A 27,766-nucleotide genomic window follows, 5' to 3' on the forward strand; every position below is an offset into this window, starting at 1 on the left:
TGTTGATTCTCTTAATTCCTTTAAGTATTCTTTAATGGTTTCTATGTTAGATTCCATTTTTTCCATCCTGGTGTCTCCTTTCGTCATCCCAGTTCGAAGCCCCTCTACCCCTTCCTTCATTACCGCTAATTCCGACTCTACTCTTTCCACCCTAGCCTCCATTCTCGTCATGCTCTGATACCAGTTGATACAGACCTTCAGATGGAGCAGAACTACTCCCTACTGCAGTGCTTTTCTATGCTGATGACTGAAGCATTTTCTGCAGCAGCTTTTCCAGAAGTATCTTCCACCAGTTCAACTACTCAAGCCGTTAAGGATATTCCAGATTGTTTTCTCCAATGTAATATATTCAATGTAATTAATTCACAGACAGAGATTCATTCACAGCAAAACATATGAATTAATTTCATTCATTAATGGAATGTTACATTCAACAATCAAGTTTCCTGTCAATGTTACATATCCATAGCAAGTCCCACTCTGGTGTAGTCCAGCTGGTTTCATTTCAAAATGAACGTGGGAAACATACAGGACCAAAGTGATCTCCCGTGATCCTGGCGGGCTGCGCCCCGGCCGGCGCCGTAACAGCCGATTGTCTGACGCGGCAAGTGAAATTGGTATAGCTCTCCAAGTGGCCTAGGGCATGCTCCTCTGTGACTTGGATGCTAGCGTTCTATCTTCTAGGTATGGTAGACGCGTAAAAGATCAGCTTTTCAGAGACGGACTTTTTCCAGTGCACTACGGTAAGACGTGAAATCACCCGATCCCATTCCGACCTCGATCTGTGAAATCGTCTTGCGCCATATGTACGGAACTGAGATTGTTCGGGAGACATGGTCCAAGCGCTGGAAAAAGGTGTGAATTATCCTGTCTGTGACCTATTTTGCTCAACAGCGTCATTTTTTCTTTTTCTCGGTATAAAGTCTTCTTTCTGAAGCAGAATTTTCACCCTCACAATGGCAACCTCTTTTTTTTCTTCTCATTCTTTAATGCTAAATTTATGTATTATTACTGAATCTTTATGGAATTCGTCTCGAAGGTATCAAAGGCTTAATTCGAAAAGTGATCTGGAAAGAATCCAAGTTCAACTTCGCTCGTCTACTTACCGCTTTCGTCCGATGTATCGTTATTTTATTCCCAAATCGGGTGGTCGACTCCGTCCAATAACTCAACCGGACGCTTCCGATCTATTATTATTAAAGAGTTTACATCATTTACTTAGTGATCATTGTGAACCGATCTTCCATTCTTCGTCCCACGGCTTTCGACCCAATCGTGGCTTTATTTCCTTTTTTAGTACAATGAAATCTTGGTGCTCTCTCGCTATGTTGCAGAAAAGCGATGTGGTGAGTTGCTTTGATAAAATCCCACATGGCCTCTTGCTGTCGGAGCTTCGTTCGTGTCTAGGTGCTGAGAATGAAGAAATAATCAATTGAATTTCCTCATTCCTTCGTACTCCGATCCTGGATAAGCAGGGTGTGAATTATGCTTCCTCGTCGCTAGGAATCCCCCAGGGCAGCCCGATCTCGCCGATCCTAATGAACATATATCTTCATTCGCTGGACGTTCGAATGGGTGAGCTTGTATCATCGGGTCAGCTTTTCTATCTACGTTATGCGGATGATATTCTTCTGGGATTCCCGACTGGGACAAGTCTTTCCCGATTGACACTGACCTTAGACAGGACGCTAAAGGACCTGAAGCTCCAGGGGAAATCAGCAAAGATTTGGCGCCAAGAGAAAAGGCGTTCATCCGGAATGAAAGTGCTTTCGATGATCTGCTGCATTATTCCTGATGGTCAAATCTCAGCCCGGGCTCCCTTCGGAGAATGGAAAAAGAAGCTTTCCTTGGCTCGAATTGAGAAGAAAATGGAGAAAGCCAATCCGCCTAAGACAAAGACGCTGGCTAGCTTTTTTCCCTTTCTCTTATCAATGGTGAAAGTATACCTTCACTTCTTTTTCAGTTTTCAGAAGGAGAGGAGAAAGATAGAAAGAGTTAAAGATTCTCGTGTCCATAGGGTATTTCTTAGTGGAATGAAACTGAAACGAATCTGGGAAATGATTTTTCAACGAAAAAACCCGGGAAAACGCAAGTTTTTTCTTTTTGAGTTGTCGTTTAGGGCAGAAATGTCATTTCAACGATTTTTCCCGGTAAAATGAAAATATATCTGTCTTGAAATTGAGGATGGCATTAAATTGAGGTGTCAACTTTTTCCATATATATGAAACGAGAAATCTCTTAAGAAAAGAGAAAATGTCGTAAGAAAAGAAAGAATTTCTTAAGAGAAGCAACTCTATCATAAGAGAAGAAACTGAGACCCTGATACGATGTTTTGGGGGGTCTCATAGTCAAGAAGAGTTTGATCCTGGCTCACCGAAGGAACGCTAGCTATATGCTTAAAACATGCTATAGCTATATGCTTAACACATGCTATTCGCACGCTGTTTTGGGGTTTTCAACCTCAAAATGGATCTTTCTTTTTTTTAGTAAGACGAATCCAAGTACAACAGAAGCTAACGAAAGCAGCATGCGCTGAAGTTAGAAATCGTTGGTACTTCTTTTTCTGAGCGTAAGAGAAAGTGATCCTGCTGCCCCTTGATTCCCTTCATTCGCTGGTGGACTCTCTGTTCGTTCTCTCTCCACCATGCTTTATGTCGTGACGAATCTTGCTTGTGGTTAGCAAAAGGGGGCTATCCCCGTAGCCGATATCGATGTGGCCGTTATCCGATCGTGATCTCTTAACCTTCTTACCGTTCCAGGATTAGCTTTCTAGTTTCTTACAAATCTTCCTTTTGGTCAGCAACAAATCATTGCTCTGTGTTTTCCTTAACTTCTAGGTAAGCTGGGGTGGTACGTCTGTGCTTCCTCTTAATCGAACTAGGCCTTTGATATCTTTCACGAATCTCCGATAAAAGACTCCCATGCTTTTCTTGGTTAAACCAAGGTGATGTTCTTTCCGACAAGTCTGTCTGAATTTTTATAGCAAGAAGCGGAAAAAAGGAAAAAAAAAAAAAAAAAGAATGATGAGCGAAGTAATAAAAGAGTTTTTATGGCTTCTGAAGGGGAACGAAAAAACCCTTAGCAGCTTTCTCGACCGTCTTCTTCGTTTGCTTTATAGTTATGTATTTCTCATTTTGCCGTGGTACGTATTCTTAATATTCGAGACTCTAGAAAGCCACAAAAGTCTAGGAGTCGCCAGCGAATTTAGTTACAGCTGGAAAGGGGTCTCTGTCAAGCCTGTTTGGCCGCCTACACCTCAAAATGCTGCTGATGTGGCTGATCAGGTGGTCCCCCACAGCCCCCAAGCTGGCGAGGTGGCGGCCAATAGCCCCCTGGATCAATTTGAGATTATCCCATTTCTTCCTATGAATATGGGGGACTTTTATTTCTCATTCACAAATTCATCTTTCTTTATGCTGCTCACTCTCAGTTTGGTCCTACTTTTGGTTTATTTGGTTACTAAAAAGGGAGGAGGAAACTTAGTACCAAATGCTTGGCAATCCTTGGTAGAGCTTATTTATGATTTCGTGCTGAACCTGGTAAACGAACAAATAGGGGGTCTTTCCGGAAATGTTAAACAAAAGTTTTTCCCTTGCATCTTTGTCACTTTGACTTTTTTGTTATTTTGTAATCTTCAGGGTATGATACCTTATAGCTTCACAGTTACAAGTCATTTTCTCATTACTTTGGGTCTCTCATTTTCGATTTGGATTGGCATTACTATAGTGGGATTTCAAAGAAATGGGCTTCCTTTTTTAAGCTTATTCTTACCCGCAGGAGTCCCACTGCCGTTAGCACCTTTTTTAGTGCTCCTTGAGCTAATTTCTTATTGTTTTCGCGCATTAAGCTTAGGAATACGTTTATTTGCTAATATGATGGCCGGTCATAGTTTAGTAAAGATTTTAAGTGGGTTCGCTTGGACTATGCTATGTATGAATGAGATTTTTTATTTTATAGGGGATCTTGGTCCTTTATTTATAGTTCTTGCATTAACCGGTCTGGAATTAGGTGTAGCTATATTACAAGCTTATGTTTTTACAATCTTAATCTGTATTTACTTGAATGATGCTATAAATCTCCATTAAAGTGGTTATTTATTTCTATTTCTAATTGAACAAAAGCGAGGAGCGAAGCCGCTTTACCGAGTTTACGAGGTGAAGGAGCGATCACTTCCCCCGTGCCCTCCTCGAAAGAGAGACGAGACCTCATGGCGTGAGAAGAAGTTTTTGTCGGAAGAACCGCTAGGAGTACCTCCGCTCCCGAATCAATCCATTCCGCAGCTCTTCCAAATCTCGATCTGAACATTTGCGTAGATGAGGTCTGAGTCTACTTCCTTTTCGATTAAAAGAGAGGTTCTTAGCCGCCTTTATCACATTCTGACCCTGAAACCTCTATCCCGTCAAGCCATAAAGAAATCAGCAAGTCAGTCTGTCAGTCACTCTTCACTGTATGGTTCTTTTCCTCAAAGCTAGGAGTGAACCCTAGGACTATCTATATCCGTTCCTGCCGCATTGAGTAGGCTTATTGATCCCCGGATTTCATTATACAAGATAGCGTACAAGGTAGGAGCCGAATGCCGATGAAGAATCTAAGTGCCTGGCAAAAGGCTTTCAATGAAAAGTAGAGATAAACAGAGAGAGATTGGGAGCAGCCGCTTAATCGGGACGGGAATAGAGTCCGTTCATCTCCGCGTTGTCCGAATCTCACTCAGTCACTAGCCCTTTCAGTGCAGGCTGGTGTCCGAAAATGATGGAAGACTCTCGAAGAACAGAGGAGCATGCATAGTAGCTCGACCACCGGAGAAGAGGAAAACTCAATGAACAGGATGACTTTCCCGACAGACAGAAAGAGAAGGAAGCGGAGAAAAGCAGCGTAAAGCCACTCGACCTGAGGGAGAGGAGCTTCCCCTCTTAGGCGAAAAGGAGAGAGGAGAGACATAGAGGGAAAATAGGTCCCACTTACTATTCATGGCCAGCAGTTCCTAATCTTCCCTTCCTGTTAAGGCCGGTTGAAAAGGACAGTCAGAAGAGGAGCGTAACGCCAACGCCACTCTCACATAGGATCGGGGGAGGAAGGTCTGAGGCAAGGAGTGACGACTAGATAGGCAAGCAGGCAAAAAATGAAACAGAAAATGAGTTCCTACTCGACTATGAATAAGAAAAGGGGCTAGACTGGCCATCCGAACTATTATATACGAGATTTAGAGATGAGCCAGAACAGTCTATCCTGTCTGAGTTAGAACCTGATCTCATGGATTCTGTCTCACCTTATCTTCTATTGAGACAATAACTGGACTTGAACTGAGAGAAAAGTAGGGACCACTAATGAAGAGTTTTGATCCCATTCTCTTCTGTATTCTAGTAGGTCTCACATGAGAAGGAAGAAAGAACTGTCCTTGTCATAGGAAGTTCCCCTGATTAAGAATAGAAGTCTCCGTTCCTAGCCGTCTTGATTTGATTAGGGTGCAAGGAAAGAAAGCCAGTGTAGTGCTCCCATTCTATTAGAGGAGTTCTAACCTGGTTCACCCCTCTTCCATTCAGCAAGCCATCAAGCAAGCCCACCAAAAGAAGGTCTGTGAAAGTAGAAGCAAGGAACTGATTGCCCTCAGGCTGAATGCCCGAGTAGGGGAATGCACTTCTAGCTTGATTAGCGAGAAAAGTCTATAGCGATAGAGATTCTTAGAGAGAACCCGGGAAAGAAAGGAACGGAGAGCAATAGACTGGAGGAGTTCTACCCTTAGATTAGGGCAAACTGATACTAGAAAGGGGCTTCTCAAGAGCTGCAGCTATAACTCGACTTCCATCTTAGCTTAGCGCAGGAAGGGCACGGAGATGAGAATCAGAGAAGGGGGACTACTGGGCCATGAGTTCAACCACTTTCCCAATAGGGGCAGAATAATGCCACTCTCACAAAGAAGGAGGAGCGTGCAAATAAACCCGTTTAGGGAAGGGAAGGTAGTAGCACAATCGAAAAGAAAGGAACTGAAAGCGCAGGAACTCCGATCGCCTCTGAAATCAGTCTTTCCGGCATTGATTAACCTGACACCTAGCTTTGATGAAGCAAGCCATCAAGCAAGCCGACCTTAACTTACAGTAGGAAATAGTATACTGTGTAAATAGTTGTAATAAATCTAATATTAGTACTGGATAACAATGGAGAACGATTGCCATCAGTACGTGAAAAAGTGCCCCAAGTGTCAGATTCATGCAAACTTGATTCATGTGCTTCCGGCCTTACTTCACAATCTTACCTCTCCATGGCCATTTTGCACATGGGATGGGGAATTGACATCATCGGAAAGGTGACACCCAAAGCATCAAATGGACACGAATACATCTTAGTGGCAATTTCTTACTTTACCAAATGGAAATGGGTTGAAGCGGCGAACACTGACATCGGCAAAAGTGGCCAAGTTCATTAAAGAAAACAGAATCTGCGGATATGGAGTACCGCACGAGCTAATTTCAGATCTGGGATCTCACTTCAAAAAAGAAGTGGAGCAGCAGTGCATTCGGTATCAGATACAACAGCACAAATCCTCGCCGTAAAGGCCTCAGACCAATGGAGCAGTGGAGGCAGCAAATAAAAACATAGGTGTCAGATCCTGCGGAAGATGACAGACACATATCGAGATTGGCCCGAAAAGTTGCCACTGGCCCTGTAGGGGTATCGGACCTCCATTCGGACTTCCACCGGCCCTACTCCATACTCCCTGGTTTATGGGATGGAAGCAGTGCTACCTGTTGAATTGGAAGTTCCATCCCTTAGGGTCGCCCTGGAATCCGAAATACCGGAAGCAGAATAGACAAGGGACAGGTTTGAGCAACTGAATCTGATAGAAGAACGGAGGATGAAGGCACTCCACCATACCCAGGGTTATCAAAGGAGGATTGCCAAAGCTTTCCATAAGAAGGTAAAGATCAGACATGTGCGGGGATCTAGTCTGACTTTGAAGGCGTAGGTTGGCCTGGGTTCTTGATCTGTATCCAGGTTCACTTCTACTAGTTCATCGACAGTGGCTTGCCCTCCATCTTCCAGCTCTGGGGGAGCGTCTTTGAGCAAGTGGCTATAGACCAATAGTAGGACAGCAAGGCTCGGAACGAGGAGCTTTCAATAGGAAATGTTTCGTAGCCACTTGGAGGCTATATTACCTTATGTCCGAAGAGGAGAAAAAGGGCTGACCAAGATTTTTGAATTGAATGATATCCTTGTGTGGTTTGTTTTTTATTCAGTAAAGACCCCCATTTCCGTCTCGCCCAATTCAATTCTTCCGGGACCCCTCCACGAATAACGAGAAAACTTTTCTCTTTTCTACGAGAATTTCTCTTTCGCTGCTTTTCTACTTGGCTGTACGACATGAGTTTCAGTATACCAAAGAAAGCCCCGCTGAAGCACTGGAAAAATGTTGACCCCGATTTCTAGCGCTTTTCAAAAACCATTTGCTTGCAACGCCTTGAGTGGACACAGTACGCCCACTATATCCTTAATAATATTACTAAAGTACACTGAACACTCACCCCATCTTGAAAGTGGAGTGGAATCAATCAACTGGCATACCTTGAATCTAGCCTGCAATCCTTTCGCACTTCTCCTTCTCTTAGGAGATTGATAGTTAGAGAGAGAGATCACTCCTAAATGCAGCCGTAATCTTATATACGATACCAAAAAATGAAACTTCCTTCCTGCTTAAGACACTAGTTCGGATGGAAACCCTGATCAGGCAGGTGGCCTAGCTAACATAGCTATCCCTCAGAAATAGCTGCATTCCATTGCAGAATTTTCCGGGTGTGAAGAAAGATAGTCTTTTTTTCGATTCCGCGCATTGGAACTGAAAAGGGCTATTCATAAAAAGTCTTCCTTGCTTCTTACCTCTTATTGTCGGAGATAATCGGAGAGATCTCAGTCTTCCTATAAATTCCTTTTGAATAAGGCTACGCTCCTTCAAACCTTTTCCACTATTGAAGAATCTTTGTTTTCAGGCTTCTCCACCAACAACCAAGACGCATGAAAGCGGTTTCCAGCGCTGCTGGGCAGAAAGACATGATGGCATGAAACTCGATTACGTACGCTGATTGTTCGTCCACTTCAAACGAACGCTCAAAACGTACCATTTTCCGTGTGAAATGACAGGGATTGGTTTTGTTACTTAGGGAATCCCAAGCAAAGCAATCTACGCAATTTCCGGGTTCAGTAGTAGGAAAGAAAGGGACCTCTCACTCAATTCAATAACATGTTCTAGGGCATCTTTTTTTAATAATTAAGGGGCTCCTCAAAAAATTCCTTCTATCGACACCCCCGGAAAAGCAATGTTCGCATTTGACCAGGCTTGCTGGACGTTCCATGATTCAACCGCCTAGCGGCACTTTCGAGATGCCACCTTGTTTCTAAAAAAAGTATTTTCCATTCCATTTGACTCGGGGCGGCAGGGACCCTCCAACAGAAACCTCGTCTTTTTTGTTGTCGATAAGTTCCCCCTCAGCGACCTACTATTCATAAGATATACTGATTTATGAAAGCCCGCTGAGGCCTCAACCTTTGTTCTTTCCTAACTAGACTTGGGAAGATCGACTCATAACGAAAGCAGCCCAGTCTGCCCTTCCCCTTCAGCGACCGAAGACTCATTCTGCCTGCTACAGATGTCTTATATGCATTTGGCAGAAACTCTTAGATGAAACGGAGGGAATCTTCCTTTTTTCTAGACTAAAATATCCTGACGCTTACCCGTAACCACGACTCCCGCTCCCTTTAATGCTATTCTATTAATATATAACGACTGATTCCTTCTCAGATCCATTCATTCCACCTTCGCCTTATTGGATTGGAATTCTTTTTAATCAGAAAATCAGCCTACTTGGGATCATATTTAATTCAACCAAAAAAAAAATCCTGTCAAAAAAAGTAAATGCTTGAGCTTGAGAAGCTTCTGGTTTAGGTAAATATCTAATGACTTCTCCAGTCGGGGAACGAAGGCTATAAGAAAATCAGTAGCTTTCGTCGGAGACCTCCGCAGTAGTTGGCTATGTATGGGAAGATGCCTAACTTCCCAGAGAAGTCAAGGAGGGTGCCTATTCCACCCACGGATCTGTGGGTACCAGTGGTCCGCAAGCCCAAAGAAGAGAAGAAAGTTGCAGAAGCATCAGCAGGGTCACAGTATCCCAAAGTTAGAAGGACTCAGAAGGGGAGAATGCTGAGGAAAAGGGCTTCCGCAAGGTTAATGTCCGAGGACATAGTAAAAGAATAGGAATCGAATGCCCTCCGCAGATGAAGAATGGAATTGTCCAAATAGGCTGTTGCGAGAAGAAGGGCTTAATGCCCATTTTCCCTTTAATTAATAAGGACTTTCCCTTTGACTGTGAGAGCTATTGGAGGACGGAGTAAAGTCAGTCAGGGAATGAGCTTTTGGAGTTAAGTTATATCATAAACAGCTGCTGTTGGAGGATCCGTAAGCGCAGCTATAGAGAAGACGGTTCCCTTTCATCAGCTGGTTTGATTCTAATCAACAAGGAGGGACAGAGCGAAATAGAAAACCAGTGAATATTAGTGATAGAATTACTCCCTCTATCTATCTTTCTTTAGTACAGGTTCGAATGAGTCAGTATCCCTCTATCAAGTGTAGGGTTGCGGGAAAGATACCCGTATAGCTGCTGGAGCTTAATATTTCTCATTTGAATTACTCTCCTATGATTTTCTCAATGAATCATGACTCTATTAGAAAGTATAATTGCCAATTTGAACACCACTTTTCATGTTAACGTAGTTACAAGTCATTTTCTCATTACTTTGGGTCTCTCATTTTCGATTTGGATTGGCATTACTATAGTGGGATTTGTGATCTTGCAGATGGAGGGTACATCCAAAAAACAATGTCTTTCATCCTCCAAGAATATTCAGGCTTCTGGAAACGGGGGATCCGACGACGACGACGACAGGAACAAACGTCGTCTTCAGGAAGTAGTCTCAAACGAGATCCACACTACTCTCGTAGGCCTCATCCGGAACCTCATCAAAGAGGTTATCGGAAGGCCAGAAAACACCCACCTTCGGGAAGGGATATTGAATCCTAACTCAAATAGGTGGAACTGGGCAGTCAAAACTGCTCTTGAAGAGCTCGTAGGTGATGACCCGGCGTCCCGAAGTTGGCAGACAATAGCCCACTTACTTAGAATGGGCCTTGAAATCTCCACTCAGGCCGGAAGAAGCCCTTTTCTTCTGAGAGTCCTCCTATTCCTGGCACTTGAATATCACAAGAGGCAATGTTAGAAGTGTAAGTAAATAAGAGTAAGATACCTTACCACAATTGAGGAGTCATCCCTTGGCCTTTTCGAGGCACTATTCTTCGCTTTCAGGAGAGTTATGCCGATCTGTGCTTTGTCTGAAAAAGCCCGGAAAAGGGGCAGCCCTTCTTCTTAAATTGCACAAGCACAAGAAAGGGCCCAGTTCAGAGATCAGCCTTCGTGGACAATAGGCCTCTGGTAGTAGCGGCAAGGGAGGTTTTACCCACCAAGTCCAGCTTTCTTGTGAAAGTCTTGGCTTGCTCTTTTTCCATGTCTGTTGATGCCGTAGGAATTCTCTCTGGAACAACCCCTGGCTGGGATAAATAGACTGATATGAGTTAGATTCGGAAATTTCTTTGTGGCAACAAAAGTTCCATCGATTTAGCTGTTGATGGTGTAACCGCTCTTTATTTAATCGCATTTTCAAAGCATCAGTCCAACAGAGGCAAGGCTACTAGAATACCCACACTCGGCTCAAATGATTGGATCCCAAGTGTCATTACAAAAAAAAGCTTGTGCCCCTGAAAAGGGAGGAGACTTTCCTCGTGTTAGCCGAACTGGGATCGGTAGAAGGAAAAAGTCATTTTAGCCCAGATAAAAAAAGTCGTTTTTGTCGACCCTCTATTAAGGAATCCGACTTGAGGCCAAAATCGCAAGGTTGGGTGCGATTGCTCAAGGTTGGGGGGCTACTATCAGCCTATAAGGAAGAAGTCCTTCCGCTGCACGAGCATCGACAAAGAGAGAGTTTAGAGCAATTAGCCAATCCAATCACCAACGAAAGGAGAAGGAAAATCAAATAAAAAAGAACTAAGAATCCCAATCCCAACTGACCCAGATAGCATACAGTGAAGCAGATGCTGAATTATTTCCATTATATCCCAGCCCAGAGGGAAAGATCTGATGTGAACAAAAGAAAGAATCTCATGGTTGAATGCTCACAAGACATGTGACATTGGTTTAAGTTGAATCGACTGTGAACGAATGGGCAGCTGGGAAAGAAGCGATTGTTGAATCAATTTCAAGTGGGAAGGAAGGTGGTATCGTATTTAATAGAAATGGCTGCTTTACACGTCCCTGGATCTGGATAGGAAAAGCAATTGAAGAGGGACTCTGTTGTGCTTGGTCAGCCACTACCTAAAGAAGTTCTTTCTTCTTCTGTCTTAGGTAAGTTTAAGCTAGAGGACAGAGTCATGAAAGGATACTTTTTAGCACCGAAATCCTATTTCTACATCTCAATAGATAGCACCAATGTTCTCAAGTACAAGGGACCAGCGAAAAACCAGGTCTATCCAGAATGGTTTGAGTTACAGTACGCGGACCCATCTCGTACAGAACTGGTACCGGTGGAAGCCAACTTCCGGATTGATTGGCACACTCTTAACATCATCAAGAAGGACACATTTGTCAGGCTTGGGATTAAGCATGGGGCCAAGAGGATACCAGTATATCACAGAGATGTCTGGGTGGATACTGATCCAATTGATATCATAGACTTGTCTAGCCTAGATCACATTGGAAAACAAATAATCAAATCACTAAGGAATGATGTTCAACAACTACAGACTGAAAATCAAATTCTCAATGAGAAATTATCTCAGAAGGAAAGAGAGATAGCCGAGAGATACAAAGAGATGAAATCACAGTTTGATGCAAAGAAGAATACAGATTAAAGGATGCACACTACAGAGATACAGACTTGTCTTACAGAAGACAGAACGCTATTAGATAAAGAAGAAGAAGAACCAACAGAGGAGACTAACCCTACATTAGACGAGAAAACTAAGACTGACGAGAAGATACCTACTAGAAAGACATGGACAATGTATCCAGATTTAATGGATAAATATCCAGAACTGATGAAGATGCGCATCAAAGACCTAGACCCAAAAGAAAATGACAGATAACTATCGCTGTAGGACCGGGGCAGAGGGAAGCAATGTGAGGCTCTAATTCGTACTCTCCTTTGCTTATCCGAATTCCAAGCAAGGGCTTTGGTCACATGTTCAATCCCAGCAGACAATTCTAAGCTTCCCAAGGGAAGACTGAAAAGCATAGAGAGAAAGGATGCGAAGATAAAGCCGATTGTAATAACAGGAACTGGAACTCCTACTTGCCCAGCTACTAATAATATTCTATAGGATTGCACACGTGTACCTTACTATCAGAGTCCAAAAAAAGAATCTTTCTATAATAACACGGAAGAGGATCATCACCCGATCCAATAGACACGATCTTTCCAGCCAGACTGAGTTCTTCCAATAGCGCATATCCAGCTTTCTCGTCGAAGATTACTTCATCATTTCCTCTAGTCGAAATAAAAACTTCATTGATGAATCTAGAAAATGCAATCCCAGGAAACCTTTTGGGAAACTCACGATCGAAGATGTCCATTAAGACTATATTGAATAATACCCTGGTGATTTCACCCACTGGTGGCATACCACCAAAGCTTATATCTGACCTATGATTTCCATTATCATCAATGATAGGGAGAAAAAGGAAAGATGAAATGAGTTTATAAACTGAACCATCTCCAACAAAAGGCTTAACCTTATCTAAAATAAGACTGATTGGAATTATCCTTAATGAAGCCATTAAGTCAAGCCTGTACAGTCTATCCACCTTTCCCATTTGTTGAAGATCGTAATAAAAAGAATCAACCAGATTTTCTAATCGGTAACCATCTTTTGGCAAGCGACCATGAGAAAGACGAAATAACATTAGGGATAATCCCATTAATACCAATAAATCCTCTTTTTCAGGCATAACCACTGAAATCATATCTGGATCTGAGCCTGTCCCAAGCATGATATCGGGACAATCAGGTAGCGTATCGCGTAAAAACAGAGTTAGATCAGCCTTCTTTATGAACTTAACTTGTAGCGGAGATAGAACGTATAAACCAGAAAGAATTTTTTGTTGAATAACAGCTAATCGGTTGCGAGACATACTAAATTGAAGATTATCCGTCAAATCTTTATAGATTAAGTTAATATCAGCTGACAGTTGCACAAGTGAACATTCAACAGTACAAAAATGTCTAGTAAAAATAATGGGAAGAAACAGAAAAGACGAACTATGAGTATAAACTAAACGACTCTTAAATAGAGTGCTAACTCCAATCATAATCATCCTATAACTGTTCATTAATAGCACTAGAAACGTCAGGAACAATCCCATGAATTTAGTTGGATGGATGCCCCGCCCTTGGAAATCACTTATGCGTACTAGCCACTAGCAACTAAAGGCGCAAGTGCTGCCATGCTATATGTGAGCGATCGATGTGAATAAGAGTTTCTTTTTCCAGGAAGGTGATCGGATCGGGATAATAAGAAAGGTACACGATCGACCATTCATTGTACACAAGGAGTGGAGATGAGATAGATGTGAGTTAAATGCCTCTCATCTGGTACTGACCGGGTCAAAGAGTTCTCCACCAACGGGTAGTTCTTCTTAATGCGGAGATGAATGAGCTAGCTTATTTTAATCATTTCATTTGAAAACGTGAACGACTACAATTGTACATTGCAAAGATGTACATTGCCTAAACTCAAAACCTGAACCACGCCCACTCTGGTTTTGTTTTCACCGATGCATTAGCTTTTCTTTTATAAGATGTCCTGGACGCCCCTTTCTTCAAAACAGGAGATGCATTCTATTACGGATATTCTGCAAGTCATAGCTTTAGGTGCTCCTACTTTATACGTACATGGACGATACACTCGATACAGCCAGCGTATAGGGAGAGGTAAAAAGGCATAGCATAGCTTTCATGGAAACTCCTTAACACAGGTGTATTGGAAATGGAAAGACAGATCAAAGACCTTATGAGGCGGTGTTCCCTACATACAGTCATACAGTACGGACGGTAAGCGGGAAGAGAAGAAGGGCTAATTCTAATATGCAGCAGCGCAGCGCTTAGCTCCTCCACTCAATTCAGCCATACAAGCCTTTATAGTTATCCTATACGTTATGTGCTTAGTTACACGGTTACACGACTTCGACTCTGGGTGGCCCCCTTTACCAACTATCCTTCTTTTCTTTCCGCGGACTAGACCCGTAACCTTAACTGATAACCCAAGCTCTCTAGTTCCAGAAAGTTTGGAACTGATAATTCCGTAGTTTTTCCCCGGGATAAAGACTTCATAATCATAACGAGCGTATGGAACTTGTGGAAGGCGGGCTTCGAAGGCTCTATCTAAATCTTCTAAATAAAAATTTAATAAGACAGAGGTGAGAAAAGCTACCGGCAGGATCCCTGTTTTAGGCGACCAATCTGTTCCTGTCTTGTCTATGATAGGCAAGTAAAGAAAAGACGAGGCCAATCTGACCGATGGTGGAAAGACCTATCAGGGTTACACAGTCCACGGACCAACTATAAGCTTTTTCTTATCCTCCATCCTTTCGATAAGGTCAAAAAGTAAAGGGCAATCCATGTTCAGAGTAAGCGCATCGCGTTCCATTGCTTAGAGAAGCCCATGGAGTCTAAATGGTAAGGTACGCCCCTCTCCTCTAATTGCAGAAAAAAAAGTAAGCTTTGCCAGTAGTAAGGCTTTCTCCTTTCGAGCCAGTTACTGTGGGAATTTCCATGGGGTAGGGCTCCAGCTGCAATGGCAGTTTAAATGAAAAAGTTGGAGTTCTGCTCCAAGGGCTATGGATCGGGCAGGCTAGAGTCAAAGTATAGGGGAGGTATAATAGTAAAAGAAGAGTACGCAAGCACATTCATTTAATTGGAAAGCTTTCCGCCCCTCTGAAGAAAGATGCCAATTCCCAGAAGCAGTAACAATAGCAGTAGTAGTAGCATTAGGAATAAAGACCTTAGGCTTCATTCATCAAAGTAGCAGTCCTTAGGGGCTGAAAAGAGCCCAGATTCCCCTGGAAAGGAAGAAGAAGCAGAATCTCCCCAACAACAGAATCTCCGCATTTGTATGGCAAAGAAGTAACTGATTGCACTAGTCCCTTGCCTTGCGGATTGGTCTCTTCTTTTATTAGGGTTTTGTTTTTCACGTGAATAAGAAGGGTAGGTTTATGTAAGTTAAATTGAAGGGACTGATTGCACTAAGGCGAGGAATCGGCCAAAAGCGCACTTTAGATAGACTGACGCTTTAGAGTTAGAGGCTGCCACGGTGGAAGTAGAGGAAAAAAACCTCCGATTGATTGAGTCGGTGGGCAAGTGAGCGGATCTCGCCTTTGTTGATCCGCTTGAAGATAGTTATCACGATCGCGATGTAGCAGGGTCTGTCTGCTCCAGTCTATGACCTACCGTTTGCTTTGCTAAGCAGTATGCCGGGGATAAATCAAAAAGAAAGGTAGCATAGGTATCCCTACCAATACGACTGGACACCCTATCTCGTCCTTAACTCATTCCGACACTTTTAGGGTCATGACTGAGTCCGAAGGGCTATAGGGCTTTTGGGCTTTATTAAGAAATGTGATTATCCACCTCTTTGAATTCTGTCTTTACTCCTCTTCGGCGCATCAGCATCTGTTGTTGAAGCATAATCTGTTGGAAACTAAGATGTAGAAGATTCATATGTATAAGAATTACCTGTTGGCGAATCATCCTCAGTTGAATCCGTTTTAGTTTTCTTTCCCTCCCGGTGGAATTGAAACCCCTCCTTGCGAAGCTGTAAACATCAGTTTTCTGTGATGGAACACCAGAATAAACATAAAAAGGAGCAAGATATCCCATTGTACCAGCTGGTATTGTAGCTTCCTTGGTCATAGAACTATGTTCATAGACTTCTGCCAAACTATAGCTTGGCATTGAATTCTGCATCAAGCATTATATTGCAAGTCTTCACGTCCCTATGAATTATCTGTCTCTTATTCATGCGGATAGGAAAGAGCAGACGCAACTCCGAGAACTATATTCAACCTTTGCTTCCAGGAGAGGAAAACTGCAGAACTGGTGTTCTTGTGAAGGACTTTGTCCAGGCTACCTTTGGGTAAGTATTCATAGACCAGGACTCATTCCGATCCTTAACAGCACCATCCTTGAAGCTGAACCAAATTATTGTGCCTTAAGCAGCCAACCATTGTTGCAAACTCAGTGATAAAATGATTTCGAGTACAGTCAATCCCGTCTCGCTCAACCCCCGCTTTTCTCATTACAATACTATTCTCGATGCTATCCCTCACATCACGGACTGTGATCAAACTGAACTACCTCGCTAGTCGTATGACTGCCCGAGCTGCCATGCCTTGGTTGTCGGAACACTCTCCTACTGGATGCCTGCTCGAAGAGTAGCTATTCTAACAGCAGCCGTTTATGCGTAGAGTTAGCCGGTTGATACCCGAGATTGGTAGACTCTTTCATTAAGGTCAAGAGAACCAATAACCTTCGTGGATCGATCTGCTTCTCCTTAAAGTTCAAGAAAGTTGTGTTATTTGGCGGTGGGACAAAGGAACTCTCATTTCACGCATTTAGAAGGCCTAAACGGGCCCTTATCGAGATCTGGGGTCACATCCGCAGGGGATATATAAAGCATATCTATAAATCCTAGTTCCATTCTGAACTCATAACCCGGGAATAAGGGGAGCTCCTCCGTCTAGTCTATGCCTTTCGGTTGTTACGGTCGGGCTACTAGTCAAGCAGCTGCAACTAAAGCAACTTCTCCACAAACCTCCTTTGTGAAAGTGTTAAAGTCAAGTCCAACTCAAAGATAGGAGTGGTGAGAAAGGAAGCGATCAGCTAAAAGAGTATGATCGGAGAGAACATCCCACACAGGGAATGCATACTGGCATAACGGTTTTCTCTTAGCACAGAAGTAGTGGAAGGTTGTCCCAAGGGTGCCAACTGAAGAAGATGCAGAAAGACCTGAAAGAGATCCGTAGGGAAAGATGAACTAAGAGCTTAAGGGAAAGTCTGTATCTAAAGGTCTTGTCCGTACAGACTACTTGCTTTTGTACCACTTGCGAGATGGACGTCTCTATAGGTCTTTTCCCACTTGCTAGGTGTACGTGACTAAATGAAATGTTCGGTATACTTGTCTACTTGCCTATGTCCTACCAGTCTAATATCCGTATCTATAGGAAAGGTCCGTAAGCAGAGATGTCCGTACAGATTCTTAGACAGACAGTGTACGTACAGAACTGGCCTGCTTCCCACCAGCTATATATCTGTACAGAATAGATTAGACAGATAGATGTCCGGAACATGCCCCACATCTCTGAGTACTAACTTGCAACCAGTCTTTGGGCATTTATTGAGCTAAGTCAAGTAAGTCAGTACAGCACTAGACAGATGCTTTTCATAGCCCTAGTCTTAGAGCTAGGTAATGCTAATTACACAGAAATAGCTTCGCTTCTTTCCATTATGGAGTATGCAATCCCGGAAAGACAAAGACGAAAGCATAAGGTTTATCATCTCTACTTCACAAGGTGGAAAAGGAAGGTTCGAACCAAGGAGTTGTGGTTAGTCGACACAGTCAAAGAGTGTCACATATCTTCTTTGCAGACGACAGCCTTCTGTTTACTCTAGCTACTATACAATCTTTCTATACCGTGGCTTAGATTCTAAGGATCTATGGGGAGGCATCAGGGCAGTGTATAAACGCCACGAAATCCACCCTTTAGTCCGAATACTCCGGTCACAGTGCAAACTGATATTAATCTAATTCAATGGTTCCTCCCCCTTGTAACATTTTAATTTCTCAACTTCTTTCCAGTTCCATGTAGACTTTTCCTTTACGACGATGTCTTCTCCTGTAAATCCAGGAAACGTTCAACAAAGAGGATTGAATCTACAAAAGGGCCGACGAAGTAATCTATAATAGACTAATCTACCTGTACTCCCTTACAAATATAAGATCTATCTAAGAGTTCGAGGTTGATAAAAGACTTGCCAAAGCTTTTTTTCTATCCTTTGCCTGATGACTTTCCTAAAATCAAGTTCTTTCTACTGGCTAGCTTGGATGGACATTCAAAAAGAAAGGGACTGCTTGACTAAGATTAGGATTGCTTAAAGTCTTGCTCACACTGACAAGAAAACGAGACTTCTCAATAGCTTGAACTAGATCGAAGGCAGAAGAACTACCACGGGATCAAAGCACTCTAATCACTGGTACCCTCATGGAAGGGACTTGGCCTGCATATTCCCGCGTTGGACCACCATATCAAGATCAAGTTAAAGTAGTGCCTTTTTTGGAACCTCTTCCTTTTGCAGCCAGACAACTGGCGGATAAGCTGGGCATCTAAAGAAAGAACATAAGATCCGAGTTGCCGCCGGGCATCTCAAACATTGAGAAGGGAAGAATCAGGCTTTCATTAGGATGATCTTCCATTAATCCGAATGGCAAGGCTTGCTAACTAGCAGCATCGCTTATGCCATAAGTATAGAGACTTTCCTCATCCGAAGACGAATCCGGTTTCTTATTTATTATAGGGCAGGTGTAATTCAATTAGGAACCTTTTCTTTCTCAAAGGACGGGCGTTCCCCTTTTTCTCAAAGAGCATCTGCTTAACACACATCGTTCGAAATTGCCTTTTGAAGACATCAAAAGAGAAGATAGAAGAATAAGTCGTAAGAGAGATAAGATTAAGGAACCAGAACAAAACTAGACAAAATCTACAAAGCTATTGGCCGATCTAATGCACGTGGATCTCTTACCTGACCTTTCCTTTTCTGATCTTAGATGTCCATGAAATCGGAATTGAGAGAGGCATATGAATAGTTAATTTAATCTATCCCATGCATTCACTCCTCTGTCGGCCTAAGGACTGGTAATTAAAGTCTTCCTAGCACTTGTAAGGTTTAACTCTTTTGAGTCGTGAACTGGGGGACAAAGACCTCGGTTCGGGTATGTCTTTTATGCTTGATTTAATCCTCAATCGCCCTTGCTTGGTGAGTCCCTTCCTTTGCTTTGTGTGCTCTTTTGGTGCAGTCACTTCGTTATCTGAGGATAGGGAAATGGGGAAGGCTTCAGACGGCTGGTCTACTTCCTGCTCGATGAGCGTCATCAAGTCGGGTGGTAATCAAGGCAAGGCAAAAAGGCTTTGTCCATTTACTTCTTTCAAAGAGCGGATATTGAAAGCAGCGGATTCTTCCTAAAAACGTATTCTGTAACAAGATTCTAAAGCCCTTGAAGAAGTAGATTCTCCGACTCTATCCCACGGAGCGGTAACTAGCTCGAAACAGCCAACTCACTTCGCCTACGCAAGGAAGAGAAGTGGTTTACTTGCTTGCTTAGCTCGTTACCATTTATCTCCGCTATTCAAAGCAGAAAAAAATGAATGGATAGAAGACTCCTCTTCACCCTTCACTACGGAGATTCGTTCCTAGGTATCTTTCTTATAGGCTTGAGGTAAAGCGAAAATCGATTCACATTCTCAAGTGCTAGAAAAATCCTTACTGCAACCATGGGAAAAGAAAGCCCTAACCGCATACTAGAAGATAGCCATAGAAGATTTGAATCCCCCAAAGCCCATGCTCTAAGGAAGAGACTGTAGAAAAAGCCATAGCACTGGGGAGAGGCTTACTAGTTGAAAATAACATCTACAACCTAAGATGCGCATCTATTTGACTTTCTTGAAATAGTAAATTGCCCTTCATTGAATGTCTTGGATGGAGCTTTTACTCTCAAATGGCACGATTGAGATGTCTCGTAGGTAGGTAAGGGTCAAGCATTTATCCCATCATAAGCAAGAGACCTGGCTGAAAAGGAGACGGGATTAGCAATAACTGAAAAAAGAAAAGGGGAATTAAGCACAGAAGAAGAAGTGTAAGACGACGGGCTTTCTATCTCTTAGTCGTCAGGATATGGGCAATATACCTTTGCTGAAACTGGAATGAAAATCAATCCAATCAGTTTTGTTCAGTGGGCAAAGGCATAGAGCGTGAGTAAGAGATTCAAAGGAGGTCCTCGATTAGTTCATTTCGCACTTCCGTATCATATCAATTCATTCCGTTCCGAGCTATGGTTCATTCCCGGTTCAAGAAAGCCGAAGGAATGAAATGAATAACTTATCTAAGCGGATCCACCCAATAGGAAGATCGGAGATAGAGGAAAGATCTATCGCAGAAGAAGAAGCGGGGCTAGCTCACAGAAGATAGTTTACTCTAGAACCAGACTTACAGGATAGAGCGTTAGAGCATGGGATTAAGAACCTGACTGACTTTGTGACTCCTATAGTATAGTAAAACCAAAGGCATTAGCAAGGTCTGTGATTCAAGTGAGTTAAGGGTTCCTTTATTCCAAGATCGCAAAGGCGGTAGAATTGGTTGATTAGTACGGGAAGAAGAGGCAGGTTCTCTGGTCAAAAGTTGTTGTAGAACCCTACCACTATACTTCTTCGGAGGACGCACAGCATTCCTCAAACCACTCTTTCCTTCCTTCTCTTCTATGCACTGCCTTTTTTCAGTTGCTCGACGAGGTTTTTATTCCTCACCAAGAAGTTGCAAGCAAAGCATTGGGCACTTTCTTGTTGTGAGTACGTGAAGTGGTATTCTGAGATGTATGTATACTTTTTCACATACACCGGGATAAAAGTCTAACTCTTTGGAAAGAAAGTCCTTATCGCCCTCGCTTTCATCAAGCCTAGAAGTCGAGGAAGGAGGCATTGGAGAAGTTCAAACAACAGTCAGTCAAGACATTGATGACCAAAAATCCCGGTAAAATGGAATTTTTTTGAAGTGAACCCTTAGCCTTAGCGGAATCAGGGAATAGCAAAGTCCATAGGTGAGATGAAGAAGAAAATGGAATGTGAATGCCGGAATGGAAGGGAACAGGGGAAAGAGTACTAGTGAATAGGCACAGGCATCGAACGAGTGGAAAGGCATTGAATTGGCAGAAGTTAGCCGAGATGGTATGGGAAAGAGAAGATATGAAATCAGATCTGGATTTTATCCTAGAATAGGAGAAATAGATGGACTATGAATCTATTTCAGCTTTAACAAAAAAGAAGAAATTACCATTCTTACGAGAAGGACATCTTTTCTGATACAAGACTCTTTCTAGGAGGTGTGAACTAAAGGTCTTTCAAGTCTTCAGGCCAAAAAGTTGTTTAACCTACCGATATGTAAAGAGAAAAGAAAGAGGATAGGATAGTTTTTTATACTTTCTCTAGCAATTTAGTTACTGCTTTCACTCAGAACTCATGGGAAACCTCCCAACACTCCTAAGTCATAACTCAATAACTCAGAAAGCTATTCTTTAAAAGCAGTAACTCCTAAAGCATTCGGGGTAAGGGCACTGGAAGTATAGCAATTTTTTTTTATGGATTCAAAAGAGGAAGTGGTCCTTAGATTCATGTCTAAGTCAGGAAGCCCCTGCAATATCTTTTTTTGATGGGGGCAGAGTGAAACGACTAGGCTCTCTAAAAGGTATCAAGATAGGGCAATTGGCGATCCCGGGGTTCCCCTTCGGGGGGTTACAGACCGGATCCGAGGAGAAAGAAACAAGGGAGTCTCCTCTCTTCTATTTATTTATTAGATTTACAAACTTAACGCATCAGCCACTAGATTCGTGCGTCCTGGCTTATACTCGATCCACATATCGAACTCCGCCTTTTTATTGATGAATGATTGCAAGGCTAGCAACAAGCAGGCTCGCTTATGATCTGCTGAAAGAGTACATAATGTTGTCGCCTTGTCTTCCGTTCTCTTATCCGCTTGAATAAGCTCACTCTTGGTTAGCTATGAAAAAGGAGTGAAGAATCGCTAAGGCCAATCATTCCCTAGTCTCTCCTATATCCTTTTGCTATTCTAGCTGGGATATTCTCTCGATTGAAAGTCGGATCTTGCCTTCACTCCTAAAGGAATAAAACCTCACCTCAGAGCTTCACAAGAGCAATCACAGTCGAAAGAGCAAACTGATTCAACAATCGCTATTCTTTTTCACCGCTAACCGTGCCATGAACAGCGTTCAGAGTCGATTCTGTAACAGGAAAAGTTAAGACCGCTACTGCTCTACGCCTTACTAAGAGTTATACCACACTAACTCCGTCTATTGCTCCTATAGGTTCTGCGGAATCGAAACTCCCTTTAGATAGAGAAGACTAAGAAAAAAGAAGACTTTCCGTCGCTCGTCCCATCTAGCCAAGTCAAGCTTTCCAGCAGTCAAGCCAGATGCGGATTGAATAGCTGCGCTTACTCCTTCAACCCCGAAAAGATCGGATTTGCGCTAATGCGGATTCGCGAAGAACGGATTCGATAGCGCCGTTTTCTTCCTTCACACAAGGCCATGCTTTAATACGACAGGGCCAATAGCAACTGATGAAACAAGAGAAAAAGCTATCGAACCACACTAACTAATTGGCCTAGCCTATCCGGTTCTATAGATTAGACTTCCAAGGTGCCAAGTAAAAACTTAAAGGCAAAGATCACATTCCTACTGTCACGCTAAAGGCGAAAGAAGTGGCTTAGCTTAACCTTCCTCTTCATAGACACATAGGCGATCCAAGGATTTAGGTTCAAATCAATCTCCCCTTCGAAATACCAGAAGTAAGAAGAAGACCTATCCTGCGCTCGCCAGATAGAAAGGTGGGACTTGCGAATGTAACCCGGGAAACCTCTCGGATAAAGGAATTCGGATTACGAGAGGCTATTGTATATTCGTATGCGAGGGACATCCCATCTTTGGACAACTTCTTCATCGCGGACAATTCAACGAAACCAAACAAACATGCGGGGCCTACCCATTAGGCGAACACAGCACATGTTGTGCACACAGACTAACTCACTCCAATAGTGACGGGAAGCGAGCATTGTACAATAGAAAATTGTACGGACATTTCCACCTACAATAAACTATAGAGAGCAGAGGATCGTCCATCATAAGACTATTCCGGAACCAAAAGGATGTCGCGCATCCGCTGTCTTTCCCTTTGTTTTTAGTAAGTAACTTTAAGGTGCAAGAGTAAATCTCAGTAAACCATCTTTCTTTTCTTCACTAAGAAGGCCTACTCACAAATTGGGTTTGAACCAAGATTTCCCCATTTGGGCGACTTTCCGTTTAGTCGATTGTGATGGATCTGTCGTCCTCCTCATTATAGTCCTCCTAAAATCAATAGCATTTCGAAATGGTGGCCCTCGCGGAAAAAAGAAAAAGTACATTCTTATCGACCCTCGCTTCTCCATTGTTGAATTTTGAAAAGAATCTTCTGAAAATGCTCACTTTCATCTTTCTTTTTGTTATATTCTTCAATAAAAAGAGCAAGATGAAGTTTAGTTTCATTTTTACCACAGATTTCTTCACGAAGTTCTTGGATGGTATGAGGTCGTGGTATATGTAAATTGTGTTCTTTTAAGAACTCTCGAAATTTCGTTTCCACTTCTTTCTGCCAAAAAAGGGTGTCCTCGTCAGGCGTAGAATTCGCAGAGCTCGACGAGGAACCATCTTGCCCCGCGCACTCCGCTGTTTCCCAAAACCATTCACAAAAAACAAAACCACAAAAAAGAAAAATCGAAATGGTCCAAACGATCTCAGGTACATTTATCCATTTTGGATAGTGAAAATGCCATAAAGCGCGAACCAAGATCCGAAATACGAAAACAAAAATCAAAACAAGTAAGAACAGGAGATCATGATGTATGTTTAGAAATCCTTCTATCAAATAAAAAAATTGAAAACACCAGCTGAAGAGCTTTCGCTCTAGCATACTTGCTAAGAAAGTGGAAACAAAAATACAAGACCAAAATGCAAGTGCCGCGGGAACATCCACAATAGATCCAGTGCGCTTGACAAGATCTCCTTCTTTAATAGCGGTATCACTACCAAAGACAACAATCCCTACATTCTCATTCTCAAGATTCAAGGCTATTCCTTTCACACCGCTGGCAAATTCAACCATTTCCCCAGCTTGAATCTCGTTCAATCCATAACACGTGCAATCCCATCTCCAACTGAGACCACTCGACCGATCTCATCCACTTGAAAATTCGTGTAAAAGTTGGTAATTCGACTTTCTAATAGAGTCGTTAGTTCCGCAGCTCTGGGAGAGAATTCCATGATTCAAAAATGAGATTCAGAATCTCAAGAAGGAATGCCGCTAAGATAAATCATAAATAAGCTCTAGTAGTCATCCTCCTCCTTCATCTTCAAATCGTTTTTTCAAATACTGATCCAAGAGAGTTTTCAATTTTTTATAATTTTTTAGGTAGTCGGCAAGATTGCCCATTTCAATGTCTGTTTTCGTGTCGCTGTCTAATTCGGAAATCGCTATATGCTGAGCGAAATAATGGAAATCCTCCTGCTTCCAATCTACAACATAAGGATACTTATGGATTATAGCTGGGGAAGCGCAGTGCCTCCGAAGGTGCCGCTCTAGTACGGACAAGAGTCTTTTTTGACCTTCCACGCCTTGGGGGGCGAGATGAGAGGATTCCGGCTGGCCTTCCGGATGTGCCTCTTGTGAGGACCCGGAAGCATAGTGATTCGAGCCTGGTTGATCCCCCTCGCCTTGTGCACCCGGAATGAGCCCCAAACCGTAATTCTCTGGTGGAGGAGTAGGGGTTGGGAGTTGACTGAACCCCCCACCCCCCGACGCAGGATAAAATTGAGAGAGAGCCCGCTGAAGCTCATCCATAAAGAGATATCCGCTCCAAAGGATGATTTTAGTAATGCCAAACCATAAGATTAAGTGGAAAATGGCATAGAAAAGGATCCGGAAGTCAAGGAAGGCAGGCAGATAAAATCTATAAGTAAAGAACTTATCCAAAAAACTATCTTTAGTAGTTGAATATGATCTAGAAACGAACAAATAAGAACATCGAACACGCGACACCTGACTATAACCATCTACCGATTGGCAGAAATGGGTAGTAAAAAGTATTTTCATTTTTTCATTCATTGTCATTCGTTTAGTATTTTCTTTCTGTCCTCCAAGTCTTTTTATACTCCTTTTCCACTCCTTCGCGCCTGCTGTTTCTCTCAGAGAATGTCACCTCATCTTTTAATTCCCCTAGGATCTGGTACATGCTCCTAGCTTCCATTACCTGCTGCCTTTGACTCCTAATACTTTCCTGGCTTGATTGATCATCTTGAACTCTCCTTATCTGGCTACCACTTGTCAGTCTTCCTTTCTCCTTTGATTTCTTCTTAACATATACTTTTGCCCTAACATTACCCCTCCCATCAAGAGGCACCTTGTCCTCAAGGTGCAGTGTTGGAAAAAGGCGTTCTAGATTTTTATAGCACTCCCACGAGTTTTCGCACTCCGGCAGCCCTTGCCATTTAATTAGTAACTCTAGGTCACCCTGATTGGAATATCGATGCTCTAGTACTTTTTCGGGCTGAACTCGAAGTTCCAAATCTTCATTGAGACAGCCAGGCAGTGGCTGAGTTGTGGCAGTAGCCCCCAGTTGTTTCTTTTGATGGGAGATGTGAAAAATCGGGTGTATTTTAGAGCCTTCAGGTAGTTTCAATTTGTAAGCCACAAGTCCTATTCTTTCCAGCACTTCATACGGACCATAAAAACGCGGACTTAATTTTTCATTCAGGTGGGACGCCAATGAACGAAATCGATACGGCTGTAGTTTGAGAAAAACTTGTTCCCCTACCTGGAATTCGATATTTCTTCTGTGCTTGTCTACTGTTTTCTTCATCTTCTGTTGGGCTGTCTGTAAATTGTGTTTTAACTCATCTAGAATTAGATTCCTTTCTCTGATCATTGAGTTAACTTCTTCCACCTTGGATTCTTCTTCTACCCATCGAAGGAGTGTGGGTGGTTCCCTTCCATATAGAGCTTTAAATGGAGTCATGCCCGCTGAGCCATGAAATGATGTGTTGTACCAGTATTCGGCCCATGCTAGCCACCGAGGCCACTCCTTGGGTTGTTCCGAACAAAAACAACGTAGGTACGTCTCCAAACTCCTATTTACGACTTCCGTTTGCCCATCGGTTTGAGGGTGGTAGGTCGTGCTATATTTCAATTGCGTTCCAGCAGTCTTAAATAGTTCAGTCCAGAATTTGCTGAGGAAGATACGATCTCAGTCGGTTACTATACTTCTCGGAAACCCATAGAGGCGAACCACCTCCTTTATAAATATTTCGGCCACATCTTTGGCAGTGAATGGGTGTCGCATGGCTGTAAAGTGTGCATATTTCATGAGTCGATCAACCACAACTAATATCACACTCAGTTGTCTTACCTTCGGAAGGCCTTCGATAAAGTCCATGGACAAATCTTCCCATGTGCTAGCTAGAATCGGTAATGGCTATAATAAACCTGCCGGTGACATGGCCTCATATTTCATTCTTTGGCACACATCACATTCTCCCACGAACGCCTTAACATCTCATTTCATGCCTTCCCAATATAAGACTGAATTCAACCTTTTATAAGTCCTGTAGAACCCAGAATGACCACCCAAGGGGGAAGAATGAAATTCAGCAAGGAAAGAAGGAATAAACCTAGAGTTTTTAGGTATCACCAATCTGTTCTTATATAGCAGCCCGCCTCCTTTGAACGTGAAGCCTTCATGTGAAGTTGGGTTGCTTAACAATTCATGGACAATTTGTTACAGCTTCTCATCTTTCTCCACTTCCTGCAGCAGATTTTCGCTACCCTCTGTGTGCACCACGGATATTGCCTTACATTCTTGAACAAATGTGGGGTTTCTTGACAGTGTATCAGCTGCCTTGTTTTTACATCTGGGTCGATACATAATTTCAAAGTCGTACCCCAGCATCTTTACCAACCATTTCTGCTGCTCATACCCTATTAATTTTTGTTCTATTAAAAACCTTAAGCTTTTCTGATCCATACGAACCTTGAAGTGTCTCCCTAAGAGGTAGTAGCGCCATTTTTGAAATGCTAAGACTATCGCCATTAACTCTTTTTCGTATACGGATTTACTGCGATTCCTCATCGATAGGGCTTTACTCAGATATGCTAAGGGTCTGTCATCCTGCATTAATACAGCTCCAAGGCCTGAACCAGAAGCATCCGTCTCTATGACGAACTGTTTTGAGAAATCAGGGGCTGCCAAAACAGGGACTGAGATCATGGCTGCCTTGAGGGCTTCGAAAGCTCGCTGTGAATCGGGTCCCCAATGGAAAGCATTTTTCTTTAGTAAATTCGTTAAGGGTTCCGCAATCCTGCCATATCTTCTCATGAACCTTCTGTAGTATCCTGTTAATCCCAGGAACCCCCGTAATTCCTTCAAGTCACGCGGAACTAGCTAAGCTTCCATATCATTTATCTTTCTCGGATCAGCTTCTACACCCTTTTTAGAGACTATATGGCCCAAGAACTCTATTTTATTTCGCCCAAATGAACACTTCTTCCGATTGACTACCAAGCCGTGATCCTTGAGGAGTTGTAATACTACTTTTAAGTGCAACAAGTGATGCCCAAATGCCTTACTGTAAATCAGTATGTCATCAAAAAAAACTAAGATGAATTTTCGAAGATGCGACTTAAAGACTTCATTTATCAGGTTTTGAAATGTTGCAGGAGTGTTGGTTAATCCAAACGGCATAACCAGAAACTGATAATGCCCCTCATGTATCTGAAAAGTAGCCTTTTCCACGTCCTTCGCTTGAACCCGT

General features: G+C 42.7%; 3 protein-coding genes across 3 annotated transcripts; 2 read left to right on the forward strand and 1 right to left on the reverse strand.

Moving 5' to 3' along the window:
* Positions 1 to 2,202: 2,202 nt before the first annotated feature.
* Positions 2,203 to 10,416, forward strand: LOC123209026 (ATP synthase subunit a 2-like). Its single transcript, XM_044626734.1, has 2 exons — positions 2,203 to 3,690; positions 9,785 to 10,416. Exons 1-2 carry the CDS (start codon positions 3,021 to 3,023, stop codon positions 10,258 to 10,260), a joined length of 1,146 nt encoding a protein of 381 aa, XP_044482669.1. The 5' UTR covers positions 2,203 to 3,020; the 3' UTR covers positions 10,261 to 10,416.
* A 1,048-nt stretch (positions 10,417 to 11,464) lies between these two features.
* Positions 11,465 to 11,944, forward strand: LOC123208468 (DNA polymerase-like). Its single transcript, XM_044626001.1, has one exon. The coding sequence runs from the start codon at positions 11,465 to 11,467 to the stop codon at positions 11,942 to 11,944; it is 480 nt and encodes a 159-aa protein (XP_044481936.1).
* A 451-nt stretch (positions 11,945 to 12,395) lies between these two features.
* On the reverse strand, positions 12,396 to 13,223 carry LOC123208469 (uncharacterized 39 kDa protein in mitochondrial S-1 and S-2 DNA-like). The gene has a single exon (XM_044626002.1). The coding sequence runs from the start codon at positions 13,221 to 13,223 to the stop codon at positions 12,396 to 12,398; it is 828 nt and encodes a 275-aa protein (XP_044481937.1).
* Between the last annotated feature and the right edge of the window lie 14,543 nt (positions 13,224 to 27,766).

This window comes from Mangifera indica, chromosome 2, assembly GCF_011075055.1.
Source record: "Mangifera indica cultivar Alphonso chromosome 2, CATAS_Mindica_2.1, whole genome shotgun sequence".
Classification (NCBI taxonomy): Eukaryota; Viridiplantae; Streptophyta; class Magnoliopsida; order Sapindales; family Anacardiaceae; genus Mangifera; species Mangifera indica.

Bases quoted from the DNA above. Each gene is read 5' to 3' on its own strand.
- LOC123208469 (XM_044626002.1), bottom strand. From the start codon at position 13,223: ATGTCTCGCAACCGATTAGCTGTTATTCAACAAAAAATTCTTTCTGGT.
- LOC123209026 (XM_044626734.1), top strand. From the start codon at position 3,021: ATGATGAGCGAAGTAATAAAAGAGTTTTTATGGCTTCTGAAGGGGAAC. The intron at 3,691-9,784 runs GTCTCTCATTTT...TCATTACTTTGG, and splicing joins TCATTTTCTCATTACTTTGG to GTCTCTCATTTTCGATTTGG.
- LOC123208468 (XM_044626001.1), top strand. From the start codon at position 11,465: ATGAAAGGATACTTTTTAGCACCGAAATCCTATTTCTACATCTCAATA.